This window comes from Streptopelia decaocto (genome assembly GCF_964273445.1).
Source record: "Streptopelia decaocto genome assembly, chromosome: Z".
Classification (NCBI taxonomy): domain Eukaryota; kingdom Metazoa; phylum Chordata; class Aves; order Columbiformes; family Columbidae; genus Streptopelia; species Streptopelia decaocto.
Window position 1 is genome coordinate 71952286 of NC_138657.1, and position 26479 is coordinate 71978764.

At 42.2% G+C, this 26479-nt stretch overlaps 1 protein-coding gene across 7 annotated transcripts in view; it reads right to left on the reverse strand.

Annotated features, from left to right (window-relative positions):
• LOC309450982 (protein unc-13 homolog B) overlaps positions 1–26479 on the reverse strand; it is a 225342-nt gene that overhangs the window by 68932 nt on the left and 129931 nt on the right. For all 7 annotated transcript variants that reach the window (XM_082074279.1, XM_082074280.1, XM_082074278.1 and 4 more), the window contains 6 exons: positions 24738–24784; positions 18351–18429; positions 16564–16638; positions 15841–16060; positions 6516–6743; positions 6072–6213 (listed from right to left, as the gene is read on the reverse strand). In XM_082074279.1, the coding sequence (XP_081930405.1) occupies positions 6072–6213; positions 6516–6743; positions 15841–16060; positions 16564–16638; positions 18351–18429; positions 24738–24784 (791 nt within the window). The remainder of the gene's footprint in view (positions 1–6071; positions 6214–6515; positions 6744–15840; positions 16061–16563; positions 16639–18350; positions 18430–24737; positions 24785–26479) is intronic.

The following is a 26479-nucleotide window of genomic DNA, read 5'->3' on the forward strand; positions in this document are numbered from 1 at the left end:
AAGTGATAGGATGAGAGGAAATGGCCTCAAGTTGTGCCAGGGGAGGTTTAGATTGGATATTAGGAAACATTTCTTCATGGAAAGGGTTGTCAGCCATTGGAACAGGCTGCCCAGGGAAGTGGTGGAGTCACCATCCCTGGAGGTGTTTAAAAGACGTGTAGATGCGTTTCTTAGGGACATGGTTTAGTGCCAGAGTTGGTTGGACTTGATGACCTTGAGTATGTCTTCCAACCAGAATGATTTCTGATTCTACGAATTTGCTGCTTGTGTTAACAACATTTGCAGGACTGTTATTGAACCTTCACACTGCAGGAACACTAAAGCCAAAGTCATAAGCCTTGTTAAGTTGTGGCAACACCAACAGTTTGCAAAAGTTCTGCCAGAAGAGATACAAAGGTATATCTATAAAACTGTGTTTCCAGTAGTTCACAAAATTGTCTTTACACACTGTAAAGATCATAAGTTTAAAGCATGGAAAGTGTCAAACTGAAAATCTATAACCTTCTGACACCATTAGCTCACATCGGTGGACCTGTTCTCACAAACAGTCTGGCAAATAACCAAAGGGTTTTTTAAGGTCCATTTGTGTCACATCTGCATGAACATTTCTTGCCAACCAATTTCTCATCTCAAGAAAGGCGTTATCAACATGTTAACCCTGCAGGACACGCCAAACCCACAGTTGCATTCCACCAGTTATGCAGTGAACATAAGAGTTCGCGTCTCTAAAATGCACTGTGTGGAGAGGTGGGACACCAACATGACCTTATTGCTCCGGGTGCTCATTTCACATTAACGTGTTTCTTTAAATTATGCTGTTTTCTCCTGAGTTCTGCCTGAAAAGCAGGAAAGTCCAGAAGCCACAAACGCAGCCAAGACTCCACTGTGCTTGGCAGCTCCCAGAGAAGATGACAGCTCCTGCCTTGTAGAGCTGACAGGCTAATAAAAACAACAAACAAGTAGACATAGCAAGTACAAACAATGGAAGTGAGGGAGCAGAGGCAACAATACTTTGCAGATTTAAAAGCAGGTCAGTGAAGCTCAGAATTAAGTAGTTTTGTTGTGTTATGATATCAAAGAAAAGAAAAGTTATGGTTCAAAGAATCTAAATAGCCATATTCTGTGAGCAGTTTCTCTTCTGCACCACGGCAGATGCAGCCTGTAGTGCAGCGGATTTTTAATGTAACGGTAGGGAAAGAAAAAGTGAAGAAATAATAGATGAGGGTGCAGGAGGTGGGAAAATGACCAGGGGAGAACAGATCAGCAAGACTTTAGGACCTGTGATCATTTTAGGAGGAAAGTTTTGCTTCTGAGGAGCAAAATTATTAAAAAAAAAAAAAAGTGATTATCTGGAAAATCAGAAAGGAAGGAGTAGTTGTAGCAACCAGTATAAGAAATCCTAGTAAAGACTTATAACAACATATACAGAGGGAGCAGAGAACAGAAAAAGGTTGTCTCTGGGAAGTGGTCTGGCTGAAACAGCAGCCAGATTTGGATGTGGTTCAAACCAAGTGTCTTGGCCTGGCAGGGTCCAACTGGCAGCTCTGTTGTGGCCAACCTCAATGAGAATGGGAGACAGAAGACTTCTCATGACAGGTTAATTTAAAAAAAATACCAAGTCTCCTCTATTAGGGAGAAAAAAAGGAGAGCAGAGAAGACACCAAAGGAAAAATCAGCATGGTAAGAGAACAAAGCTAAAATCTTTAGCAGCTTAGAAGTTAAGCACGACAGCACAATAATATGCCCCGAGATCCAGCTGTTGCTGTCTAAGAACAAAGAAATGAGTTTTCTGTTATTACTAGCATGAAGCTCTTTTCTTAGGGGAACAAGTACAATCATTTTGCTGTTTCAGTGCTACAACACCAACTGACAAATTAATGGTGCGGCTCTCGTAACTACAAAGAACAGATAAAGTGATTTTGAGCGTTACATCCTTAGCTACATTAACTCAGCTTCCCAACAGGCGCTGGCCACAAGGCATCAACTTTGATTTCAAATTTTCGTTTCGCATTGGTAACTGAGCAGGGAAACAAGCAGGATTTTATCAAACTGCCAGTTTCTGTATCTGCAGTACCCAGAGAACATAAAAAGCAAGACAAACTAAATGGTCGCTGCCACGCAGTGAAGAGAAGCTGAGGGTGCAAGGTTACAGTGATGTTTATAAACACAGTGGTCTCAGGAGGGCAAGTCTGAAAAACAGCTCTGGAACAGTCACAAATAACCACAGAGATAACTGAAAGATGCTTGATAACAGGCTCAGCAGCCGAAAGGAAAACTGAGGATCTAAACAGAACCTTTTGGGTGACAACCCAGTGGTTAGCTGTGCAATAGCACCATTCCCAGAGGATTACCAGGAGTGTCTACCATGTGGGGCTCTCTGCATGCCCTAGTAAAATATTGAGTATCTGCTAGCAGGAGGCACCACGTTTATTTCAACTCCGTTACTCTTCTGCAGTGAGAGAGAATAAACACGCCTCTTGCAAACTGTTCAGTGACAATGTAATCTGTTCCAGGCAGTGATTTCACACCCACCATTCAAAGCTTCAGACACAGCTGTACTCAGACAATACAACTTCAAGGGGATATTACTGTAAAACGAATGAGTCACTTTGTGCCTGGGCCAAGAAAAACAGCAAAGTCCTCTGAATCCAGTAACTTCTAGTGCTCACAGTTATTAAAGACTGAAGCGCTTCCTGAAAAAAAAGGTACAGACTAGTAACCTCCAACCAGGCCCAAGGTCTCCCTTTAAAATAGAAACTCCATCCTGTGGTCAGAAGTTTATTCTCCTAAACACTCTCTGTGATTATAACACATTTAAGTGGATGCTCAGCAACAGCCTTTACAAAAAAAAATATTCTAGGAACCCTGTATTTTCTGCTGACAGTCTAACACATGTCTAAATGGGGAATTAATGTCCTGTTCGGATTGAACTGAATAGTGAAAAAATATCATCCCTCTAATATTACTGGGCTGTTTCCCAAGGAAATGGGAGTTATGCCGACCTGTTATGAAAGCTTCTACATTTCAACAAGTTTTGTAAAAAAGATTACAGCTAAACAGAGAAGAGAAACCCCTGCCAGCAGCCATCCCTGAGAAGTCTGCAGGCACTTGGCTCTCACGTACCAACTGATCCAAACCACCCAGAACTAAATGGAGGGAGGACACGTGCTGCCTTCTGTCCAGCCAGGGTTAAGTGCACGGGCAGAGAGCTGAGGGCACAGAGGAGAAACCTACAGGGCAAAGCAAGGAGGCTGCCTATAAGCCCGTTTATTGTATCTATAGGAAAGGGATCTGGGATTATTGCAGAAGGGGAATGGGATGTAAAGGAAGGGAAGCAGGCTTCCTTGCTCACAGAACAACGTTCCGTGTCGCAGCAGTGGCTGGCGCCCCTCAGCAAGCTTCTTGCTGCCAAGCGCCGCATGTGCAATGTGCCTTTGCATTGAGCCTGCAAAACTCTGAACTGAGCAGAAACATCAGCCCCATGTATTTTTCACAAGTCTTCAAACTCCAATGAAAGATGCAAAAACCTAACAACACATTTCCTAAAGCTGAAGATGTAAATGTACAAAGAAATAATTTTCAGAAAGAAGCATGACCTGCAATCGCTTGCTCAAACAACATGAATATGGTCCAAGAATTGGACATTATTCTAAGCAGATGCCTACAGTGACACACACTAATAGTGACCTAAATAGCACTTATAATGGAAACTTGAAGTGTTTCAACATTGCCTTTTCTAAAACGCAGTTCTAAATCTGGACTTCCAAACTGGGTCAAGACTACCACATTTTTTTTCTGAAAATATACAGAAAAGGGAAAAAAAGCCACAGTTGTAGCAACCACAGGTAAGGCGAGGTACCTAAATTAATATACTTTTCCATCCATCACTGTAAATAAGCATAGAAAAACTATTTGGAATAGGTTACCACTTTACCAAGCTTGTAGAAAGGATCATATCAGATGTACATAGTTTGTCTCAATTCATGCCATGGATTACATTATAAACACTGTAATTATAATGACTGATGCACACAGATTTCTGGCTCTATATCCAACCTTTCAAAAGACACCGGAATTGTGATCATATAAAAGACACTGGGCACCTAATGAACACGAGCTACGAAAAAAGTCTGTCCAACAAGACTAAAAGAAAAGGAGCAGCAACTACTAACCCACACATTAGTTCGCGACCTGACCTCTCTCTACTCACGTACTTTGCATTTTGAACACCAAACTTCTCATATGTCTACTGCAGAGCAGGCGTTCAATAACTACCAGCACACCTTTATCCCACTAAAACAAACTAGCTTAATTCTAAGAAACAAGCACACACCCCAGCCCTTTAAACTTGACTATCTCTTGATTGTCCTGACAATGTCTTCTAAAAAAGCTTGGTACGTAATGGGTATTTTTGGCGTGCATATGTTCACTTAAATTTCCATTTGATTATGGGGTAGAAAATTCCAGAAATTTTAAGACTTGCAAGCTGAAAAAAGATCCATGAATGCTAAAAAGGAAGATGGGCGTGTAAAAGTTCTGTGCCACATGCACTTCTAAATGACTCTGTCCTCATCCAGCATAAGGTGAGCTTGGACATCTGCTAATGAAACAGCACATAGATTCTGGAACTGAATGCTCTCCTGCCATCGTTCTGGACCCTGTGCTCATTTATTTCATCTCTTGCTATTCCAAGGCAACTAAAACAACCCCCTAGACATAGGCAAGAAGTGGCATCAGCTCTAATGCCCAACAGCATATTATATGCTGAGTCACAGGCATGGCGACAAAATCTAAACAGTGGCACTGTTAAAACTGTGACAGTTATCACATTGCGCTATCTTTAAACACAGAATTTGTTGACGCTCCTAAAATCAGAAGGGAACACACTGCAAATACCATGGTAACTACTTGGCATGGTAAATCAAGGTCCTTAAGGCTCCCACACAAACTTACTGCTATTGTGACTAGTTATCCAAATGGCACCTAAGCACACTTACTACTTACCAAGCACTAATGTTACCTTGGATTAAACTAAGAATAAAGCCAAGGCTTACTTGCTCAAAATAGCACCAAGATTTTTTCTGATGTTAATGAGTAGCTGAAAACTACTTTAAAAATAATTTTGTTTGCACTGCGCATTGTAAAGACAAAGCTGAGCTGATATAAGCCTGATTTTAAAACACAAACAAATTTCAGTTTGCAGAGAGAGCTCCCCACAAGGAGCTTAGGAAAAAACAGTGAAGAAAAAAAAAAGGGAGACAAGGTACAACGGAAGAGCTTACGCATTAAGTTAAATAAAGATGTTTGAGGTTGAAGGAGATCATCTGGAATCTTCAGAAAACGTTTGCTGAATTTCATGTATTCATTTTGTTTTATAACATGTTCAATGATAAATTGAGGGTACTGTTTATTTATTCAATAAAAGCAGGATGGAATAACACATTCTTCAGCCTTCTGAGAGTAGCTGATATCTAAAGAATTGCGCCTCCAGCTTTTGCTCTCAATTCAGAGATGAATACATTGCTCATCTTGAAAGCAGACAATCTCTCAAGTTACTGTTACATTGATTTTCCAGAACTAAAACGGGAGACTGATAGTGTCACATACAAGTGACAGACAACTAAATACCTTTAACCTCTGTTAGTCAAACACCAGCGGCAGGTCAAAGCAACAGGTCATGGGAAGTTTTTGCATAGTCTTTTATACGAACTTCAGTCTTTTTGTATTACAAAGAATTTTGAAAGTATGTCCATTATGCAGGAACAAAAGTCCCTGAGTTAAAGATTTTTCTTTGTCTTTAGCTTTCTCTAGAAGAGTCAATGTAAAAGTGTTCACAGAGCAGACAATTTATATATACGCAAGTAAGACAGATAAAATGGACAGGTGTGTACTACATACATTGTCGAAGGCATCAACCTTCCAGACACAGACACACAAAGCTGAGCAGAAATGAAACCATCAGGCATTACAGGTGGTGTGGAAATTCCTACTGACAGAAAAGACACAGCTGCCGAAGCACAGATTGTACAAACAGGAAAAATGGAGCTGAGAGTCCTTGTATGAGCACTTACAAGTAAAACTTCTCTTCCCAAACAGGGTTCAGATTTCCAAAAATGGTTTTTGTCCTCTTCTTTGTTTTACCCACTTGAACAGTTACATACGGATCACTGGACCCAGTTTTGTCTTTGGCCTGCAGACCCTGAGCACACAGCACTGGAAGGAAAAAAGAAGGGTTACCACCATCACACAGTGTGTCCACACACCACGTGAAGCAGCAGCTCAGAAGGGCCAGAGAAACAGGAATATCACCCACGAGAGCTTTTCTGATGAGCCTCAGCTCGTGGTGCACTACAGTACCTGGAATAGGAGTAACTCCACTTGCTGTCTGTACATGGAGCAGAAAGAGACACAGGACAGAGAAACCCTTCCTTTCCCTTCTCTCCAGCTTCACACCAACCCCTTCTTACCTTGGGCTCCCAAATGAGGCCATGAGAACCCCTGACTCCCTCACTCACCCGTGATCGTGATCTTTGCTGACCATTTTGAGGTGCCATCGAGCACGCTCTGTTTCACCGTCTTCATCTGCTGAGCGTGTGTCAGTTTGCTCTCACAAAACACATCTCTGATCAAGTCAAAGATCTCTGGCTTGTTCCGCTCCCGGATTTTCATACGATCCTTCATGGCCATGATGAAATTCTGGGTTCGGTCTTCAGCTCCATGCTTCGAGCTCTTCTCCGCTGCTCCTGTGCACCAGAAAGTACAGAACGCTCATCAGAAACAGACAAAATTATGTTTCACTGAATCTGGACACCAGGAACAATGTCACAATTCAACCCTCTACACAATGGCTCTTTATACTGACCTTTACAGTCAGACACCCCTCGTTGCAACACACACACAAGACAACCCAGACCACTCAGAACCGGGAAGGTGCAATGGAAGGGGAGTGCCCAGATTCCTCTATAACCAGATTGTTCTCCTGACAACAGGCCTGAGTTTAATATCCTCTCAGCTGAGAAAGACAGAGATCACAGAATCACAGAATGTCAGGAATTGGAAGGGACCTCGAAAGATCATCTAGTCCAATCTGCTGGAGCAGGAACACCCAGATGAGGTTACACAGGAAGGCGTCCAGGTGGGTTTGAGATTACGTTCTTATTTCAGCAGCGGACATCAGCACACCGCTTCCTCTCATCACCTTGCTTTGAGTAAATCTCTCTGTGCTTGGGCAAGTGCTAAGAGGATGATATAGGTCCTCCGTTACAAATAGTAACTATGAGCTTGTCTCAATGCTCCACCTCACCACCACTGAAAAACAGGAGCTCAGATGGGCCAACATGGTCAGCATTTCCTACTGGTGTGTGCCACACAAGTACACATCCAGCACCGAGTCACTGCGCAATCGACGCCCTGTTCTTCTGCCTGGAGCCACCTTCTTTGGGTCAGGCATCAAGCTGGGGGCATCCAAAGCACCTGTCTGGATCCCACTCTATTTCATCATTTTGTAAGGAGACAACTAGAACGGCCCATTATTAGAATCATATAGGGATAGTAACTATAACAAATACCTATAAGGTAGCAAGTCCAATAGTTAAAAACTTGGGCCATCATAAGTATGAGACAACAGTACCATATCTATCAGCTGGAAACAAGAGCCAGCCACAGGATCTTTACTACATAGGTATTGAACTGTGTCTGAAAAAAGCGAGGCCTCTAGTCACTTGCATACCTCGTACAAAATTTAGAAGTTCATATAATTATGAGACAAGAATGTTCCCACAACCAACTACTCCCTATTCAATTTTGACAGTCATGTTTGCTGTCAAAGCTCCACCACTGACTGCTGTGTCCGATGTGAGGCACGTGTTAATGAAAGCACCGACACCAGCCAACAGGGCAGACAAACCAGGGTGAGAAACGAAAAGCGGGGACCCAGAATTACACAGGCTCTCTACATGCAGTCTGCATCAATTTCACATTATGATCTCAAGTTATTTAAACCAGTACAAAAGTCCTGTGAACACATTCAATCATAATATTTATGTTTAGTTTAATATGCTTTTGCTTGTTTTTCTTCTCTGGGATAAAGTAAGCTTTGCCCTAGAAAAATGAGCTTCATCCAGGTGTTTTCCAAATATTAAATTACCTTAAAAATATGTATTAAAGCAGGTGCAAGTGATGGTCATCAATCACAAAGAGAAATAAGACTGTTTTCTTCTGGAAGAGGTTGGTAAATATGATGTCTCTAGCACCTTTACTATAAGGCATTACAGTTTTGCATATGAAACACTTTCAGCAGGTAGCGACCAAATATAAACAAAGTTCTATGAACACACACACACACACACACACACACACACACACACACACACACACACACACATGACCCCCAGCAGTACAACATAACAGGGAGCCTTGTTAGCCGGCTCGACAGGGTGCTCAGTGACTAACACAGCCTGAAGACATCCATTTCTAGAGCCTTCAATCTAACACCTTTCACCGTTACTAAATTCACTTCAATAAAGAAACAAAACTCAATTATAATTTCTACCATCCAAACCAAAAAGAACAAAAACACAGTGCGGAACAGACTGTGACAGCTGAAGTTTCAGAAGTTCATTAAGGACACCAAGGCATTCTATTAAAGACCTGGGTATAAAACAAGCCAAACTTCGCATTTCCTTATAATTATTTTTTCATTTTACTTGCTAGAGGCTTGATGTTCAATATTTCATTTAGTACAATAAAATGTATCTGCCCCAGAGTTTCCTATTGTTGGCTTAAGATGAAATGAAATCAAAATACTGGAATTAATTACGCAGTCCCTGATGTCTGTACTCACCAGTGATGAAGAACCAGCACCACCCAAAGTGATGTCTTGTATCAGGCAATCATCCAGATGTAGACCCAACATTTATTAAAGGAATATGAAACCGAAATTATACCAGGGGCTATACTTTGAACTTCAGACAAGAAGTGCTATTCAGCTTTAACAGAACTAGGTCCTCTGGGGATGGAGGTGGAGTATGTGTCTATATATACTCTATGCAGCATATGCAGAGCTAAAGAAAATTATTGGGAAAGGCCAAACTGAAGAGTTTTCCTTTCCTAGCTGGAATTTTGAAATCTGTAGTGATACAAAGAAAACAACCCTGTCCCAACCTTTCTGACTTTAACAAATTTAGGAGCAAGATTAAAACAATAAGAGTTTACGTTGTGCATGAGTACTCTATTTCAGAACCATTTTCTAAATAAAGTCCTAGCCAGACAACTTGTATATATAAACTTTCCACTGCTCATCACTGAGATGGGACAAGAGTTACCACAGTTTGGAAGTGGCATCACCTGCATCACTGCCTTGCTGCAAGCACCTCAGGAGCATCAAATGGGCTTTAGAATGCAGCCCTGGACAAACTGAAGAATTTCAGTTACAAACATGTTTAACATCCCCACAACTTCTGGAAACCTTGAATTAGTGGGGCCTTTTATCCCTCTGGGAGTCCAGCCTGTGCCATCCTGGGTTGCAGGACATGCAAGCCATGTCACACAGACACCTAGACAGCCCTCGATTTTGTCACCTCTAAGGCTTCCTGACTTTCAGATGAACCCCTCCACCTCCATCCATGCCGCTCCCCACTCTGCCCAGAGAATTTGTCTAGGTAAGAAGACTCTGTCGTTCCTTCCCTGGGAAACGTTTCTCTCCTTGCAGAGGTTGCACTTGAACTGCAGTGCAAAAAACAGAATCAGACAGACACCTTATTTAACAATATGGACTAACAAAGAACAGAAAAAACCTCTGTCTCACAACATACTCCTTAATTTTAACACCTGCTTATTGGTAGAAAACTACCAGAGTTTCCAAAATAACCAGAGTACTAATTATCTATAATATATGTGATACGAACCCAAAGCATGTCACTATACTGGATGGCAGAGGGTGCTTTTCCTGCTCTTGGACTTGGGTCATATTTATTCAGCTGCAAAAAGAAGCTTTTGGTCCATGGATCAGCAATAGAAAGGCACAGGAATATACAAGTACTATGCACAGTATCATACAAATGGTACTGGGCTTTTCTTCTCTCTTCCTTTCTAGGACTGAATTATGAGTCAATTTATGACTGGAAACAGAAAGCAAATATGTCTATATTGGGAATTGTATTGATACAGCTATTAGTAAACCACCAGTGCTGTTATCCTATGCTTTAACAGGAAAAAGTCAAGAAAGCAACACTGGCAGGATAGAAGACAGCTGTTCAGTAGGCGGATAATGCTTAGAAATCAGATATTCCTGAAACTTAAAATAGATATTCATTTTCAAATAAAGGTATCCTTCCTCCTTCTGTGCAAATATTTTCCTACATAGGATTCTGGGAGCAAACAAGCCTTCATCACTATGGCATCTCACCATCATTCAACCCAGAAGCCAAGATGATTATCACCGGAGTGACTTAGTGGGTCTCACTAACAGTCCACTCACCGAGTGGTCTCTGGACTGCAATACCAATATTCAGAGTGCAACACACACAAGCTTCTCATCAAAAAAGCAGATATACATGACTTCAAGTCCTGAGTCAAAAAGCACCAAAAAACTCCAGAGGTGAACCAAAACACTACCAAAAGCTGGGCATTAGGTAATGCAGCCCCGAGAGCCTGTGTGGAGTTCTCCAAGGTTTGTTGTTCCAGCACACCATAAAAAAACACTAATAAAGCCATAGAGCTAATCATGCTCACAACACAGATTTCATGTTCAGGAGTAGTTTGAAGCTTGAGTTCTCATCTCCTCACTTTCAAGACCTCCGAAGGACCAGATTCTGATATCCCAGGGCAATCTCCTTTCTCAGGTTTAAATGTAATCTACCGAGGACCAGATTTGCATCACGACAAAAAATCCCGAGATGCACTTGCAAAACCAGATTTCTACAGCTTTTCAAATACTAGTCCAGAACGGTACAGGTTCCTTTCACTAGGATCTTGCTGGCATAATGTCCTTCCCTTCCACCCTCTTCGTAACTCTGTATACTTCTCTGACTGTTCCTTGGCATCCTACACATTCATCCTCAGCTTTACTCCTCCTTTGATACCAACATTGCCTAATTCATTGTATTTTAGTTAGTACCGCTCTATTGCTCAGAGCAAGAGATAAATGCTCTCCAAAAGGTTTACAAGCTATGAGGATTTTAAAGAACATCCCTCCACCCATTTTCAGCCAAGTAAGCCAGTACACGTGCAGCGGAGATTTCAAGTAAATCCAACAGCAGAAGGCTAAAAAGAGAGCATCTTCCCTTGAGCAAGTATTTACGAGCTCACGATAAAAAGGTAAGCGCCCCATCATCAGAATAATATCTTCTAAGCACCTACAGTACAGAAACATCCCCTCAGAGGAACAACCTGTTGCCAACAGAGCCATAAACCAGATGGCTGCGGGACACGTGCCACAGCTGATTCCACCTTACCGCGCTTCAGACATTGCCAGTTCATGGAACAGCCCCGCCGAACCAGCCTGCTAATGGATTTTCTTTCAGATTGCAACAAAGCGTTGCTGAATTTGAGTAGTTTGTCACTGCAGCCCCACACATTTGTTGACTCTATCAGAAATGCAGTTTCTCGAAAATATAGAAGGTAAGAAAAACACCCTCCAAAGAAATAACCAAACTTAATTCTAACAGACTTGATGAAAGAGATCCATTTATTTCCCACAGAAAGGTACTGAAGGAGAAAAGATGTATAAGCAGTACATTCTGATTCTAAGGAATAATATCCCAGGTGTCTAACCAAAATTTCATGGCATAGACAACGGAACTGTATTTGTGACCAGCCTGAAAATTCATTTTACAACAGACTTACACAGACTGAAGATATATCCTGAACGACCATGCACAATCAATAGAATTGTATTTGTTACCAGCCTGAAAATTCATTTTACTCCAATGTAACATTTTCTGGAAGCCTTTAAAAATAAACCAAAGTGAAGATGCATCCTGAGAGTTTTTTTTTGTTTGGCTGGTTGTTGTTTGTTTGGCTGTTTTTTTTTTTACCAATGGGAACAATAAAGCTTATGTTAGGAAGAGACCCTTCCGAGTTCAGTATAGAAGGAAGTTCAGCCTTGAATTTATTTGAACTCTAAACAGCTGCTTGTCTCCTGGAAACCCTGTTTCTCATTCCTCAAGCACAGCCCATGTTCTTCAAACACATACAAAAATTAATTTTTCCATTTTCTTTTGGCCTGATGATGGGCTCCAGTTAGAAGGATTTTAGTATGAACATGTCAAAGCAAAGAACGCTGTTGCATGAAAAAGCCTTTTACAAGATTTCTAGTATCAATAATATCTGTTTTGGCAACCCAGCAGCACATCCACGTATTGGCCTCACCATCTAAATCTCCCAGCGCTGTCTTTCTGACTCCTCTGTCAGTTTTCTTCACATCTCTATCCCACATAATGATACCCACCACACTCACACTGGCTCCCTCACAGAGCCCCAGCTCAGTCTCTGCATCCTTCCTGTTCTGATGCTGGGCAGCTTCCAAACAACTCCTAAGTAAAGTTTTTCCTCGGTTGGCTTTTACCTTTCTACATGCTTCGTAGGTTTTGAGCGCAGTGTACTCTCAGTGTTTCTTCTCTGTTTCTTCAGCTCTTCATGCTGAAGTATCTTGTGTTTACACTTTTAAGGGAAATGTGCAAAGCAAACATCTGCAATCCCAAGAATAAAATAACAAGTTCTTATCTAGTGCTTTGCCATATAAGAAAAGTAGAGTCATTTCCAGTTGTTGCTTTGGCTCCATAGAAAAGTGCAGACTGTTGCCATCATCACATCCCACAGTCCATTGCATAAGCTTATTTAATTCCAGAGATCAGAAAACCTGCCCCCGTGGTTATTCTTCAGAGGCTGTTCCACAGACTCCAGGTTCTTATAATTGAAGTTGTCTTCTACTGCCACCTTCAATTAACTTACAGCAAATTTATTCAATTTTTCCTTTTGTAAACAGTAAGCTTAAACAGGCCATCTTCCTCCCTGCTGCTTATCTTCCTCTTCCCCAACATAGTTCAGGCATAAACAGGTTCAAACAAGGATTAAACCAATTCAAAGAGCCATCACTGCCAGTTATTAAACACAGCATCTACTGCTCAGAAAGGCTTTAAGACATGGATAGCTGCAAGAGTAAACCAGAGCCATAGGAGCTCTACACACAGCTTACAACTTCACCTTGGGTCCCAGAACATCCCTTTAGAAACTTTCTATTGGACAGACCCAGTGTGGCTATTTTTACCTTTTTGAAACAACATTGTTCCTGTGCTTCTCCTGTCCCACACTTTTCTTTCGAAAGTTTAATAAACTCACACCTTCCTCTCTCAAGACAGTCTCATATTTTCCCCATAAGCATTGAAATCTCACCAGTACCCATCCCAGTATGACATCTTCCTTCTTGAACATGGATAGCCACAGCTGTCCTCTGCAGGAATATATGTCCTCTTAGTTACTAGCTATTTCTTAAATTTAGTTTTTCTTCTATTGTTTTTGACTTTCAAAACTATTTGTTTCAAAACTGTGTGTTTTGCTGCTGCTGGTGTGAACCTAATTTTCTTCTGCTCTCCATTTTATCTTCCCCATACTGAAATACCACAACACCACTGCCTTATTATAACATCTTGGACACGCATCTGAATCAAGCCTGGAGGCAACATATCAGCATCTTTTCACCTCAAATACTGAAATCACCAGCCAGTAGAGGGTTTTGGTGAACTCCAGAAAGTTCTCCTCAGTCTAACTGATCCCGTACCTCAGGTTTTGTCAGAAAACAGAGTTATGGCTTAACTACATTCTCCTGAATCAAATGCAACACAGCAGCTTTTGCGTAGTCACAAAATGGTCCCAACAAAGCGAAGGTGTCAATGATGCAATTCCTCGAATGCTATGAACTGTAAAGATCACCTCGCAACCCTCAAAGACAAAGCTATAAACAATAAACACCTGAGGAGGAATGTTTCTGCAGAAACGCATGTTTCTGCAGTTCCAGTTGTGCCTGATAAAAAAGCCACTGCAAACAGCCCCAGTCCTAACTATGACTCATTTAAAACTGCACACATCAAAAATACAAGAAACAAACAGCGTCCATTAGGGGGTCTCAAATAAGCCATAAGAAAAACAAATGACTTATGATTCACTGGTAGCCCTTGCTGGATCATCCAGTCTGGCTTTCCTCAACAACCAGATTCTGAGACGTTTCATATTCCTGTAATCTCTGGCATGGATTTGCAGTAAGTCTGTTCGTACTTCACAAACTTTTCTGATTCCTTAGACCTAGTCCATCACGCTGGAATGCAAAGAAAATCAAGAGTGAACAAAAACAGCCCCACCTTCCTACTCAAGTTTTAACACATGTGGCAGAAATATCTATTCCATTTAGACTAAGACATTTTGCTCTCAAGCAGGAACATACATTTGAGACCAAATTAAGAAACTGTTTTACAAGCAAATAAAAATAACCAGACCAAGCCAGATACCTAAATTAGAATTTTCTCTCCTTTTTTTTTGTTTCTTTTCTTTAATCAAGTTCCTTTTAAACTTCTTGATTGTTTGTGTAAGGTTTCATAGATTCTGCAAAGTCACAGCTCAAAGAAGGGCTCTTCTTTGAAGAGAGGGATTAGTTTTTGAACACTGCAGAAAAAAACCCAACAAAATAAACAGAAATGCTAGTAGGAAGGTGAAATACTGCCCAAACACTCAAAGAACACCATCTGACCCATTATCTGTGCTGGTTCAGCCCTAGGTTTCTACTGTGATTCAGCAATGAGACCCTACTGTTAAAAAGACAAAATGCCTTGTCAATCTGCATTTTGTACAGAGTATCCGAGCTAAGCCCATGGACTTCATGCCCTAAGCAGGAATCCAGTGCTGCTCTGAAGAGCTTCAAAACCAGAGTAAAACAGGCTGGTGGTTGAAACAAGAAACGGGACTGGGATACCAGGGCAGAAAGGACAGAAAGGAAGTCAGAATAACCAGCCTAGTAGCTTATTCACCCATCCCACTGCCACTCTTCCATGCAGGATGTTAGCAAACACATCACCTCAGCTGACACTGAGAGGTTAAACAAGTTACACAGGTTAAAAAAACCTAAATGTATGTATAGATATAGATAAGTATATTTGAAAGAGTCAAGAATTAAACCTGCTTTTAAAGCACATCAAGCACTATGTTACAAAGAAGTTCTGCTGTGTCAGTGGAGCTGTTTGTGTCCACAGGACGATGGGGACAGGTTTAGACCAGTGGCACCTTTTCTGAAAACACGCAGTCGTTAAGAAGGATAAGGAATTACTGGAGGGAGTCCAGCAGCAGGCTACGAAGATGATTAAGGGTCTGGAGCATCTTTCTTATGAGGAGAAACTGAGAGAGTTGAGTCTGTTCAGCCTGGAGGAGAGAAGGCTGAGAGGGGATTTCATCAGCGTTTATAAATATATCAAGAGTGGGTGCCAAGAGAATGGACCAGACTCTTTATGGTGGTGCCCAACAATGGAATGAGAGGCAATGGACACAGATGGAAGCACAGGAGGAGAAAATCCTTTACTTTGAGGGTGCCAGAGCCCTGGAACAGGCTGCCCAGAGAGGTTGTGGAGTCTCCTTCTCTGGAGACATTCAAACCCACCTGGACGCATTCCTGTGTGATCTGCTCTGGTGAACCTGCTTTAGCAGGCGGGTTGGACTGGATGATCTCCAGAGATCCCTTCCAACCCCAACCATTCTGTGGTTCTGTGATCTTCTCTGACCACCGAGGTATCCCCTATATATTTAGGAAAGTTCTGGTAACGCTTTTGGAACAGCCGCAATCCTCTGACGGCTACTCACTCTGTAAGCAGTCAGCATTCAGCAGGTCTTGGCACTTCTCGTGGCACTTGACTCCGCACTCCCCGCAGCGCATTCCCTGCCGCGCGATGCCCCACAGCAGCCCCTCGCACTCGTAGCAATAGGTAGGAGTTGTGGCTGTCCACACTTCAAAGTTGTGCGGGGTTGTACAAGAGATGGGGTAAATTAAGGCTTGCAAGGTCTTCTTGTAGACATGAGATTTCTGAAAGGCAAGAGCACGTGTAAACCAACACCCAGGAAGGTGACTGAACCTATTTTTGCTGGTTGACAAATGAGTTCTAAGGGAAAAGGCATGAGCAGTGCAATAAATCTACATACTAAACATAGCCAAATTTATCAAACTTTTACAAGCAGCAGCAGAGGACACCCTTCCAAAAATGTTTCTCGGGGGATTTAAAAAAGTAGAGGAGATGGAAGAAAAGAATTAAGGTTTGTGGATGAGAAATATCTTGCAACAAGCAAGTTTCACACACTGTCCCCCATGGCAGATAGCACAGAAGGAAATGGTAAGATTACATTTTTCAGGATCATATTGACACATTAAATGTTATTTTTTATATGTTTGGTTTCTTTAAACAAATGATACAAGATGCTTTGCATCTTTATTTTTAGATATCTGTGAAGCTGGCTCTGCATCTGAGAGTGCCAAATTCCCTTAATTTGCTTACTAAAACTAAACAGGAGCCAAGCAACCCTCCCACTTACCAGCTCTTCATCTTTGAGAGATGTTCTGGTGGCCATTGCTGAGGTAATTCCGGCTTTCCGGGACTGAACCAGTGACTAAGGAGGAAGAAAGCTTGTTATTCACCATCAATATTCAGAAATGCATTGGCATTACACACCCAGGGAGGCGACCAAGGGGACTCTGTCATGCCAGACACTAAATCGGCAGTCTATTAAATACAATGGGTTTCTTAAATGATAGCTCATATCTCGGAAGAGTCAAATGCATACACTAAAAGGTCTCCAACTTGTTTCCATCTGCCCACAACCAGTCTTACTCTGGTAAATTTTTATTTATCTGGTAAGAACTGTCAGTGGAATCCGGGTTCACACCTCCGTTTCTATGTTCTTGTAACGGTAACTCTGCCATTGACTAAGGTCACTACCTAGGACTCAGTCTTCTATATTTAACTTCATTCGTATCCAAAAGGAGATTATTTCATGAGTTTTACATTGTACACAAAAGCCCCAAATGTCACATTGAAACGGTTACAAATAAATGCGATAAAAAAAGAACAGAGTGGGTTGGGAGCACAGGTTTGAATGTGCTGATGTAGCACATTCATTGGCCATCACTGAACAGAATGAACAGCACTTTCCACTCAAAACTGCCTCTTCCACACCACAGTGCAGCTCTGCAGCCTGGGACAGCACAGGTCAGTGCCTTTGCAGCACCTCACATTGGCATACAAAGGATTCCTTCAGCAAGTTAGATGAAGGCAGAGAAGAAAATTAAAGCTAGCAACATCTGCTTTGCAATCAAACTCTGTCAGGAACCTTCATTTATGCTCTGTTTTATGCTGTTTGAAGAGAGATTGAGAAAGTTCATTCCAGCAGTGATGGAGCAGGACAGAGCGGTGGACACGCATGCAATGCAATACTGCAGGTTCAAAATAAAAAGCAAAAAAGTGGAGGGAAAATTGGGTAAAATAACTTTTGTTTCTGGTAAAGATGTGGTGGGTAGTCTTTAGCTCCACTTACCATGGCCTGTGAAGAGAGAAAATGAAAGCATACAAAGGAAGTAACACAAGTTAATGCCATTATTGCAAAGATTTAAGATGCAAGCAGTTAGTAAGACACATATTAAGCTTTCCATGCATAAGCTGACAAAGAGAACTGCATGCATCTTTTCACAGGAATTACAGGATACAGAAACTTTGGTCTTTCAGCTGTTACAGCATTTCTCCCAAGTATGAAATTGCTACATGTAATGAACACAGCCAACAGAAAGCCATTTGTCCCACTGAAGCCTTATTTCACTGTATCGCACAAGCATATGAGACTTGTCCTCATTACTCTCTTGGTTCTTGTGCAGAAGCCTACTGGCAATGTTGCAAATTGATTTAAAAACCCAAGCACATATGCTCGTTTATCTATCCTCTGAAATTCCAACCTTCTGGTAAGATGCCAAACCTCACATGGACATTATAACTTTCCCTAAAGTATGTGATTTTTAGGAAAACATTTGAAAATAATGCAGGCCTAAAAATAATCAAGTATTCTGTGTAGAATAAAAAGGAAAAAGAACATGAAAAATATCTTATTTCTGCCAAATAAATGAAACTGTCTGCAAAACCACAGCTCATTCTTACTCAGATTTTTCCAAGCAGAACTTCTGATCCTTTAATGTAAGAACTAATTTAAAAACAGTAAACAGTAAAAACAGTAAACTTCCAGCTTCTTGAAGTGACAACAAACATTACCATATGTCAAAAAGTAAAGCCACTTGCACTAATGGCTGTGTGGCAAAAGGAAAACAAATCTCTTACCAGATCACTGACAAGTGGAATTGGCTTTTTTTTGCGTAGATCGGGCATGCTGTCAATGCCATAGAGACCACCTGCAGGCCTGGAAATTCGGGAGGAAAACAAAAAAGAAGATTAAAAATCTCACCAGCACTGAGACAGACAGTACACAGATGACCAAAAAGTTTGCTTAAAACATCAGTCTCCTTGCTAATATCATAGTCAATTACAACAGAAAGAAACGGTTCACTGCAGATGCAACCTAATAATAACCTGAAGTTATTAACAGAGTGAAAAAAGGTAATTTTCCCACTCTCAGTTCTGAGCGAGCTCAGAGTGGACTGGGCATGGGCTTGCAGAGCACCCAGAGCTCCAGAGTCACTGCTGCCAGGGCGGTGGGTGAAGGCGGCCTCAGCGCCACCGCTTCTGTGTGGCACAGATTTGGCAAAAATACTTACCCAACAGCAGAACCAGAGCTCTGTGGCAGCAATTCACACGTGGCTTAGTCTGTGGGGACTGAGCCACACATCTCTGCTTTCAGGAGAACCTTGTTTTCCTTAGGGAGAGCTCAGTTTATAGTTTACTACTGGCATTGAGTGCCATGGTAGGAAAGACTTTGGAAATGTGAGAACATCCTGTTTCCAGTCCTTCTCCATCCCCTTTCTTCCTATTTAGTTAATTTAGGGTTGTGGGGGTGAGGAAGGGCATGCTTTACTGGAGAAAGTAAAATCGAACGGAAGATTACAGTTGAAGTGTAAAGTTAATGCTAAAAGCCGTTAAGTGTTCATCTTCTTCACATGCAACAATCCAGATGTTCCTGCCGGGTGTCGGTGGTTTGGAGGGAGCATGGCAGAGTGTATCAGCTCAAGGGCAGAACGCTGTTACCCGTCATCTGATTATAGGCTAGAACGTGCTTAATCCTGACCCTCGAGGTCCATACACTTATTAGGAAAAAACTCATATCTGAGGAGAAAAGAGATTAATTTTTATTTCTATAGAAGGGACCGTTTGTGGTGCTTGGCATTTCAAGTCATGCAGACCCTACATACAACAGCTGCCATTTACTGGTGGAAGTGGCAATGGAGCAGAAAAAGCCATTACCCCAGCAACACTTGGAGCCTGCAGAAATAAAGCACTATAACCTGCTTCCTTCCCGATGACACCAGCCTGAATAATTGTAACTGGATCCTGCCATGCACTGGTAACACCACATGGATTTAAGCCTGTGCATGAAGAAGGTCTGTTAATTCAGCTTAAGGGCCCCATGTAAAGCACCTGCATTCATCTGTAAGATGCTGCTTTTTGCTATGGTTGGAAACTGAGCACACATTTCTCTGCTAGGGCTGTTTAGCCTGGAGAAAAGGAGGCTGAGGGGAGACCTCATCACTCTCTACAACTCCCTGAAAGGAGGTTGTAGCATGGAGGGGGTTGGTCTCTTCTGCCCATTAGCAAGTGATAGGATGAGAGGAAATGGCCTCAAGTTGTGCCAGGGGAGGTTTAGATTGGATATTAGGAAAAATTTCTTCATGGAAAGGGTTGTCAGGCACTGGAACAGGCTGCCCAGGGAAGTGGTGGAGTCGCCATCCCTGGAGGTGTTTAAAAGACATGTAGAGGAGTTTCTTAGGGACACAGTTTAGTGACAGAGTTATGTTATGGTTGGACTCAATGATCCTGAGGGTCTCTTCCAACCGAAATGATTCTGTGATCCTATGCTGTTGCACCCTTCATATTTGTTCTGAACTGAAGAACCGACCTGCAATGTGGCTCCCTCCCCCTGCAGCGACCACCCAGCCCGCCAGGCAAAACCCACTCAACCTCCCCACCTCCACGCTGCCCTCATACCTCACTAACACTAAGAACATGGTTCCTGAAGCCTTCTTCTTGGCTACAGAGACTGTAAATGAACCTTCTGCCTCCTTAGCTATTCATTTTTACTCCATACTGTGCCAGCTTAAACCTTTTTGCCGTTGTGTGATAAATCGTCTGGCACTTATTTTACTGATTTGGCACACCTCACCCAGGTGAACTGCTTTAGGACACCACAACTATAGGAAAGAGGAGTACAGGTCAGACTGTTCTTGCTGCAAAAAAAAGACACAAATAGAACTACCCTTTAAAAACAATCTCTTTAAAAATAATCTAGGAAAACAAATTGCCGCTATAAACTTGCACATGCCATGAAAACTGGGAGGCTGGTAAGTGGCAAGAGGAGACGTGCATCCCTTGGCAAGCAGGACCTACTCAAACCCGCTTTGAATACAGCCAAAAGTCAAAAAAAACATCCAGGGTGACCAAACCTACATTGCAGCACGCCTAGTCCTAGGATGGACAAGGATGTCACAGCACAGCCTGGCACAAGGCTGTGTCAAAGAGGGAAACGGTCTGTTATACACAGAAAGGTGAGGCCACACCTGGAGTATTGTGTTCAGTTCTGGGCCCCTCAGTTCAGGAAAGACATTGAAGTGCTGGAGCGAGTCCAGAGAAGAGCAACACGACTGGTGAAGGGACTTGAACATAAGACCTATGGGGAGAGGCTGAGGGAGCTGGGGTTGTTTAGTCTGGAGAAGAGGAGGCTTAGAGGTGACCTTATCACTCTCTAGAACTACCTGAAGGGAAATTATAGCGAGGTGGGGATTGGTCTCTTCTCCCAGGCAGTCAGCAATAGGACAAGGGGGCATGGGCTTAAACTCTGCCAGGGGAAATTTAGGCTGGATATTAGAAAGAAATTCTTTACAGAGAGAGTGGTCAGGCATTGGAATGGCCTGCCCAGGGAGGTGGTGGACTCGCCGTCCCTGGAGGTTTTTAAACTGAGATTGGACATGGCACTTAGTGCCATGATCTAGTAAACGGACTAGAGTTGGACCAAGGGTTGGACTCGATCTCTGAGATCTTTTCAAACCCAGTCAATTCTGTGGTTCTGTGAAACATGTCACAGCGCTGCAGTTGTAGAACTGACTGTTTTGATGGGGTGTGGGAGGGCGACATGTCGGAGCCAGGGCTGAGCTGACAGCCGCCGCTGGCTGAACGAGCCGGCGGGAAGGTGAGCGGTCACACGGAACCGCGCCGAGCGCTGGGGCTCCGCGGCAGCACGAGTCACCTCTGATGGCAGCGCCGCACACGGCTCTGCGCCCCGACACCAGGAACCGCCAGCGCTCAGCCAGACCCCGCAGCTGGGAACGGGGGACGAGCTCAGACGTGAGAAAGGCAAAGATTTACAGCAGCTAATTAATATCATTGGAATCTTTGGCCAAGAATTAGAACAGTTTTCCAATGCTATGAGGAAGATTGGGACAGACTTTTTAGCAGGGTCTGTTGAAAAAGGACAAGGGGTGATGGTTTTAAACTAAAAGAGGGGAGATTCAGGTTAGACATGAGGAAGAAATGTTTTTTACAATGAGGGTGGCGACACACTGGCCCAGGTTGCCCAGGGAAATGGTTGATGCCCCATCCCTGGAGACATTTCAGGCCAGGCTGGATGGGGCTCTGAGCAACCTGATCTAGTTGAAGGTGTCCCTGCCCATTGCAGGGGGCTTGGACCAGATGACCTTTGAGGGTCCCTTCCAACCCAAACTGTTCTATGATTCCATGCTGGACATCCTTACAGCGAGGCTACATGCTGTTTTTACTAGAGGTTACCCACATTTCCAAGAGAGAATTCCAGAAAAAACTTGCCCAAGTTACACTGCAATAACCCTGTCTTGCTTATTACAGAAAAATCTGACCCACATCAAGAAATAATATCTGCATAAAGTGTTTATACTATCAGAACTCAGTACGGTCTTGCTGGGATTAAACATGGAATTTCATCTGCTGTCCCAATGTTACAAACTCTTTCTGATACTCATGATACTGTTTTGGAGTAAAATAGGTGTCATACAAAACTATTCAGATGATACCAAGAACTCCAGCATTATTTAAATCACAATACAATATTATTGGTAAGTTTTGTGTCAAAAATTTGTGTTGAATCACTTGAATTATGAAAGCATATGCAAAATAAAAAGGGAGAGTCTGTAAGCTGAAAAGATGAAGCAAAATGGTCACAAGTAAAAATCCAGAGTTAATGCTCCAGCTAGAATTTAATTACACAGCTGGGAATTCACATTTCTTTTCTACACAGCTTCCAATGATTATTTTTCTTCTAATTGAATTGAAAGCAAACTGTGAGTATAAACAAGTTATTGTGCTGGAGAAACATGCCTAGTTACAACCTAGTTTGTTGTAAAATATTTATGGTAGACTGAGGTTTATGATAGAATCAGCTGTAAGCCAGACTGACGGACAAAAAGACCATCTGAAAGGTGCTTGTATTTGCCACTGAAGAGAGGTATCCTATTATAGTGCCTACACAGGCACTCAGATGACCTCCTTTTAGCCTGTTTATAATAAAAAAAAAAAAAAGAAAAATTCAGCAACTATTCTTAATTTACAAAATTATTCCACTTGTTGTGCTTTCAGCTACCTCAGTCTCTTTATTCAAGCGAAATCTCTACTTTGCTTAGCAAAATTACAGTGTTTATATAAGCAGAAGTACTGACAGTACCTCAAATATGCACACTGTAGCTTCATATGTAATAGGGGAACTCTCCTCTGCAATGCATCTAATATTTATAGCATTATTATGGAGTTCTGTCTTGAGAAGTGAATAGCATTTTTGTATGAGATGATTTGCACTAATAGGGTATATAGATATGAGATATTACTCCCAGAGACTGATCCATAAAACCAATTGTACTTTTTTTTGAAGCTATCTCTCCAGAACCAGTGATTACAGACAGGGAGCTACCTTTAGCATTATGCTAAAAAGTGCAAATAGCTTGAAGCATGTATTCATCTTTTAATAGAAGTTTTATCACACAGATGCTTACATTAAATCTTGAAAATTTAAGCAAGCAAAGTTGGTTTGCAATGACAGAAAATGATTACTTCCTTCAAACGACACCACTTCTCTAATCTTCACATGAAAGAACTCCAAACACAAGTGCTTTAACAAACTTTGTGGCTAATAAGCCACAGCGAGGCTAACGGTGGGATTAAAGGTTCCCCACTCACAACCACCTTTTCTGGAAACCCTTCGCATGGGGGAATACAGTGAATAAGCCAAATGTTTTTCAAAACTACATGAGCCAGTCTGTTCTGTTACAGCTCAAATAGAAAGGGAAGAAAATTACAGACAAAAGCAAACATTTCCTTGAATTGACAAAACACATTTTTCAGTATTTTGGGACTGTAGGTGTACTCATCTTTCAGACCTGGAAATAATTTTATGTGCAGGAACCAACAAACTCAGCACATTGTTTCCTTGTTAAAGCAGGAAAAGGTGCTGGTTATGGTCAGATTAAACCACTGTCTTTCTGCTCCAGCTAATTGCCACTTCTCCAGCAGCCTGCTCAGCGAAGCCTCGGGCTCCTCAGGACTGCGCGGGGTTACCAGGCGGCCCCACACATCGCGGGTGTAGAAGATGCTTTGTGGGAATACCAACATCGCACAACAACGGCTCCAAAAGCAGAAAGCCGTGTAAGGAAGCCTCTGATTTAAGATTGCATTTTATGAGGGAAGCTTCCTAAAGTAGTGTGAGAATTAACTTAGGCGTGTAGCAAGCTAACCTCTTGCTGAGATTTCAGGGCAAATCTGCTGCCACACCAGCTCCTAACGAGCGCACCACCACCAAGCTGTATCACCCTAATCACCTGCCTAGCAGCTTGTAAGATGTGTCATTGTCTTTTTATTTTTTTCCCAGAGAGGATTCTAGGGAAGCTACCATGCTGGTGCCTATTATGCAGAGTGTCACGACAGAATTACACACAATCAAAATTTGTCTGCTTCATTTGCTGCAAGTAGCGCATTGCAGAGAGAATGCACGGCCTCTCGTTCTCACCTGTGCAAAAGAGGCATGATGATCACTGCTTTAAAAATTACAAACTGCAATTATTTCCAGAGTTACCGCAGTTTTGACTGCTACAGTGACTGTAGAAATCATTGCAAAGATGATTCTTCTAGAAGAGCAAAAGACAATCTTTCTGAGCTACTCTTTCCCTTCCTTCATGCCATCAGTGACTGATTCAGGAAAAAGGATCTCATCCAGACCACCTGTGGTGTTCAGCAAGGATTATTTAATACTACTGGCATAAGCACTTGCCACCATCACATCAGACAATATATATTGCAACTATAACCTTATTCTTAACCACAGACCTCCTGAAGAGCTGCACAGCCCACCTTCAGCTGCTTAAAAGGAGACTCTGAAGCAGAACAGCAGCCTGGGCCTAAGTGAGGCATGATCACTTGATTCTTCCTGGAAACAGCCATTAAAACCATCAGAAGTGCTGCTTCTACCTACGCTGAACTGCAGACCTCTAAGTGCGCTGTAATTATAAACACGGGGAAACAAGGTCTCAAAATTCCACTTACCCTCCTTTGAGCCAGGGAGGTTTTGATGGATCAGCCTCATCTTGACCCTTAAACAGGGGAAGGGAAAAGAACAACATGAAATTAGTTACTGAGAACATCAGAGGTATTCAGGCTATATTCTGAGGAAAGGATAACAGACAACACTGCATGCAGGCAAATGCATACAGAAACTTATTCAAGCACCTCCAACAACCAGCACATCATGACAAGTCATACAGACACAGACAAGCTATGTGATTTCACTGAACACCTACAACCAGGACCAGAAGAGCCTGTTCAGTGCACCCCTTCTTTCAAAAGGCAGGCTCAAAGGCCAGTTTTTTGGTTTTTTCTCCCCAACCCAACAAAAGCATGAGTTACAAGAGAGCTCCTGTTACTGCAGGTCACCACTTACATGATCATGGTCATAATGAGGTTGTTGTAAATTAAAAGCACCTGTATGAAATGCACAAATGACTGATCAATGTGGAACTTTGTACAAATATTTTTGAGATTTGTTCAAGGTCAAATGCAAAGACTCTTTAGCCCTCTAAGCACGGAGGTCCCATTGCAGCTCTAGTCATCCATATACAAGTATTTAATTTCCAACGGGTGTCAAGCAAGGGCCATCACTTGCAAGATGACTGCAGATGAACTGGGATCTCACAGTATGATGGAAAACACCACAGACTGCAATATGAGGGCTCATACTCATGAATTCAAACCATGTTCTTGTCTTCATATTAAGCGTGTATTTACAGAGCTATGTTTTGTTTCTTTAAAAATCTTCTGTGTACTGATTAGCGCTGTGGAGTGTTTAAAGACTTGCAGTGTACCTGGAGAAAACAAAAGGTTTTGGATAAGGGGGAAATGGATTACACTATAACTGGAAACCTTTTGTTCCAGCTTCATATATTCTCCTACGCTGCCTGAAAGAAAAGCTGGTTTCAAACAGGAGTAAACTAGACATGCTGCTAATAGCTAACACTCCAACCTCCTATCATTATGTGTGCTAAGAGTATACAGAGACTGTAACATGCACACAGTGGAAAACAAAGTAGTTTCAGCCATAGGACTTGCAACCTGAGAATCACCACAAAGTAAAAGACTGTCTGTCAGGAAATAAGCTCCAGTTTTATGCCAGGTAAAAGAGCACAGCCCCAAAAGAAAGATTGATTTATTTTGTCCTGTGCTTTGGATGAACTGTGCAACTTCGGGTGATCACAGGTGATATACGAGGTATGCCAAGAAGAGCAGAAACAATCAGTGAAAACGAGTTTGTATTTGAGGCCCCAAATTGCACAGCAGCAAAACTCCAAACTTTTTATCACTCAGTCCTACAAGTCCAGGGCTAGGCAGATCTGAATGGACACTCCAGCCTTCCTATGTAATCATGCAGGCCTGTAGAGCAGGCAGGAACCCCAGCACACGGTCCAGAGAAGATTTAACAGCAACCAGATCCTTCAGAGCACACAAACGAGGACATCTTTACCTTTGCTTTTGAACACATAAAAGAGCTGCGGGCAGAAAGCAATCATAAAATGGAACATAATTTTATACTGGGCTGAGCATGACACAAGTCGGTTCAGCTGTACCGAATGACAAAAAGTGACAAACACAGCAACATTTACTGGTAAAAGGAATTAATGCAATGGGTTTTTCAATCAGTTTATCTGAGAAACTCTAAATATAAGAGGCCAATATTTAAGACATTAACTAGATGATAAAGAGCGCAGGCAATACTGCAGCCAGGAGACCACGAG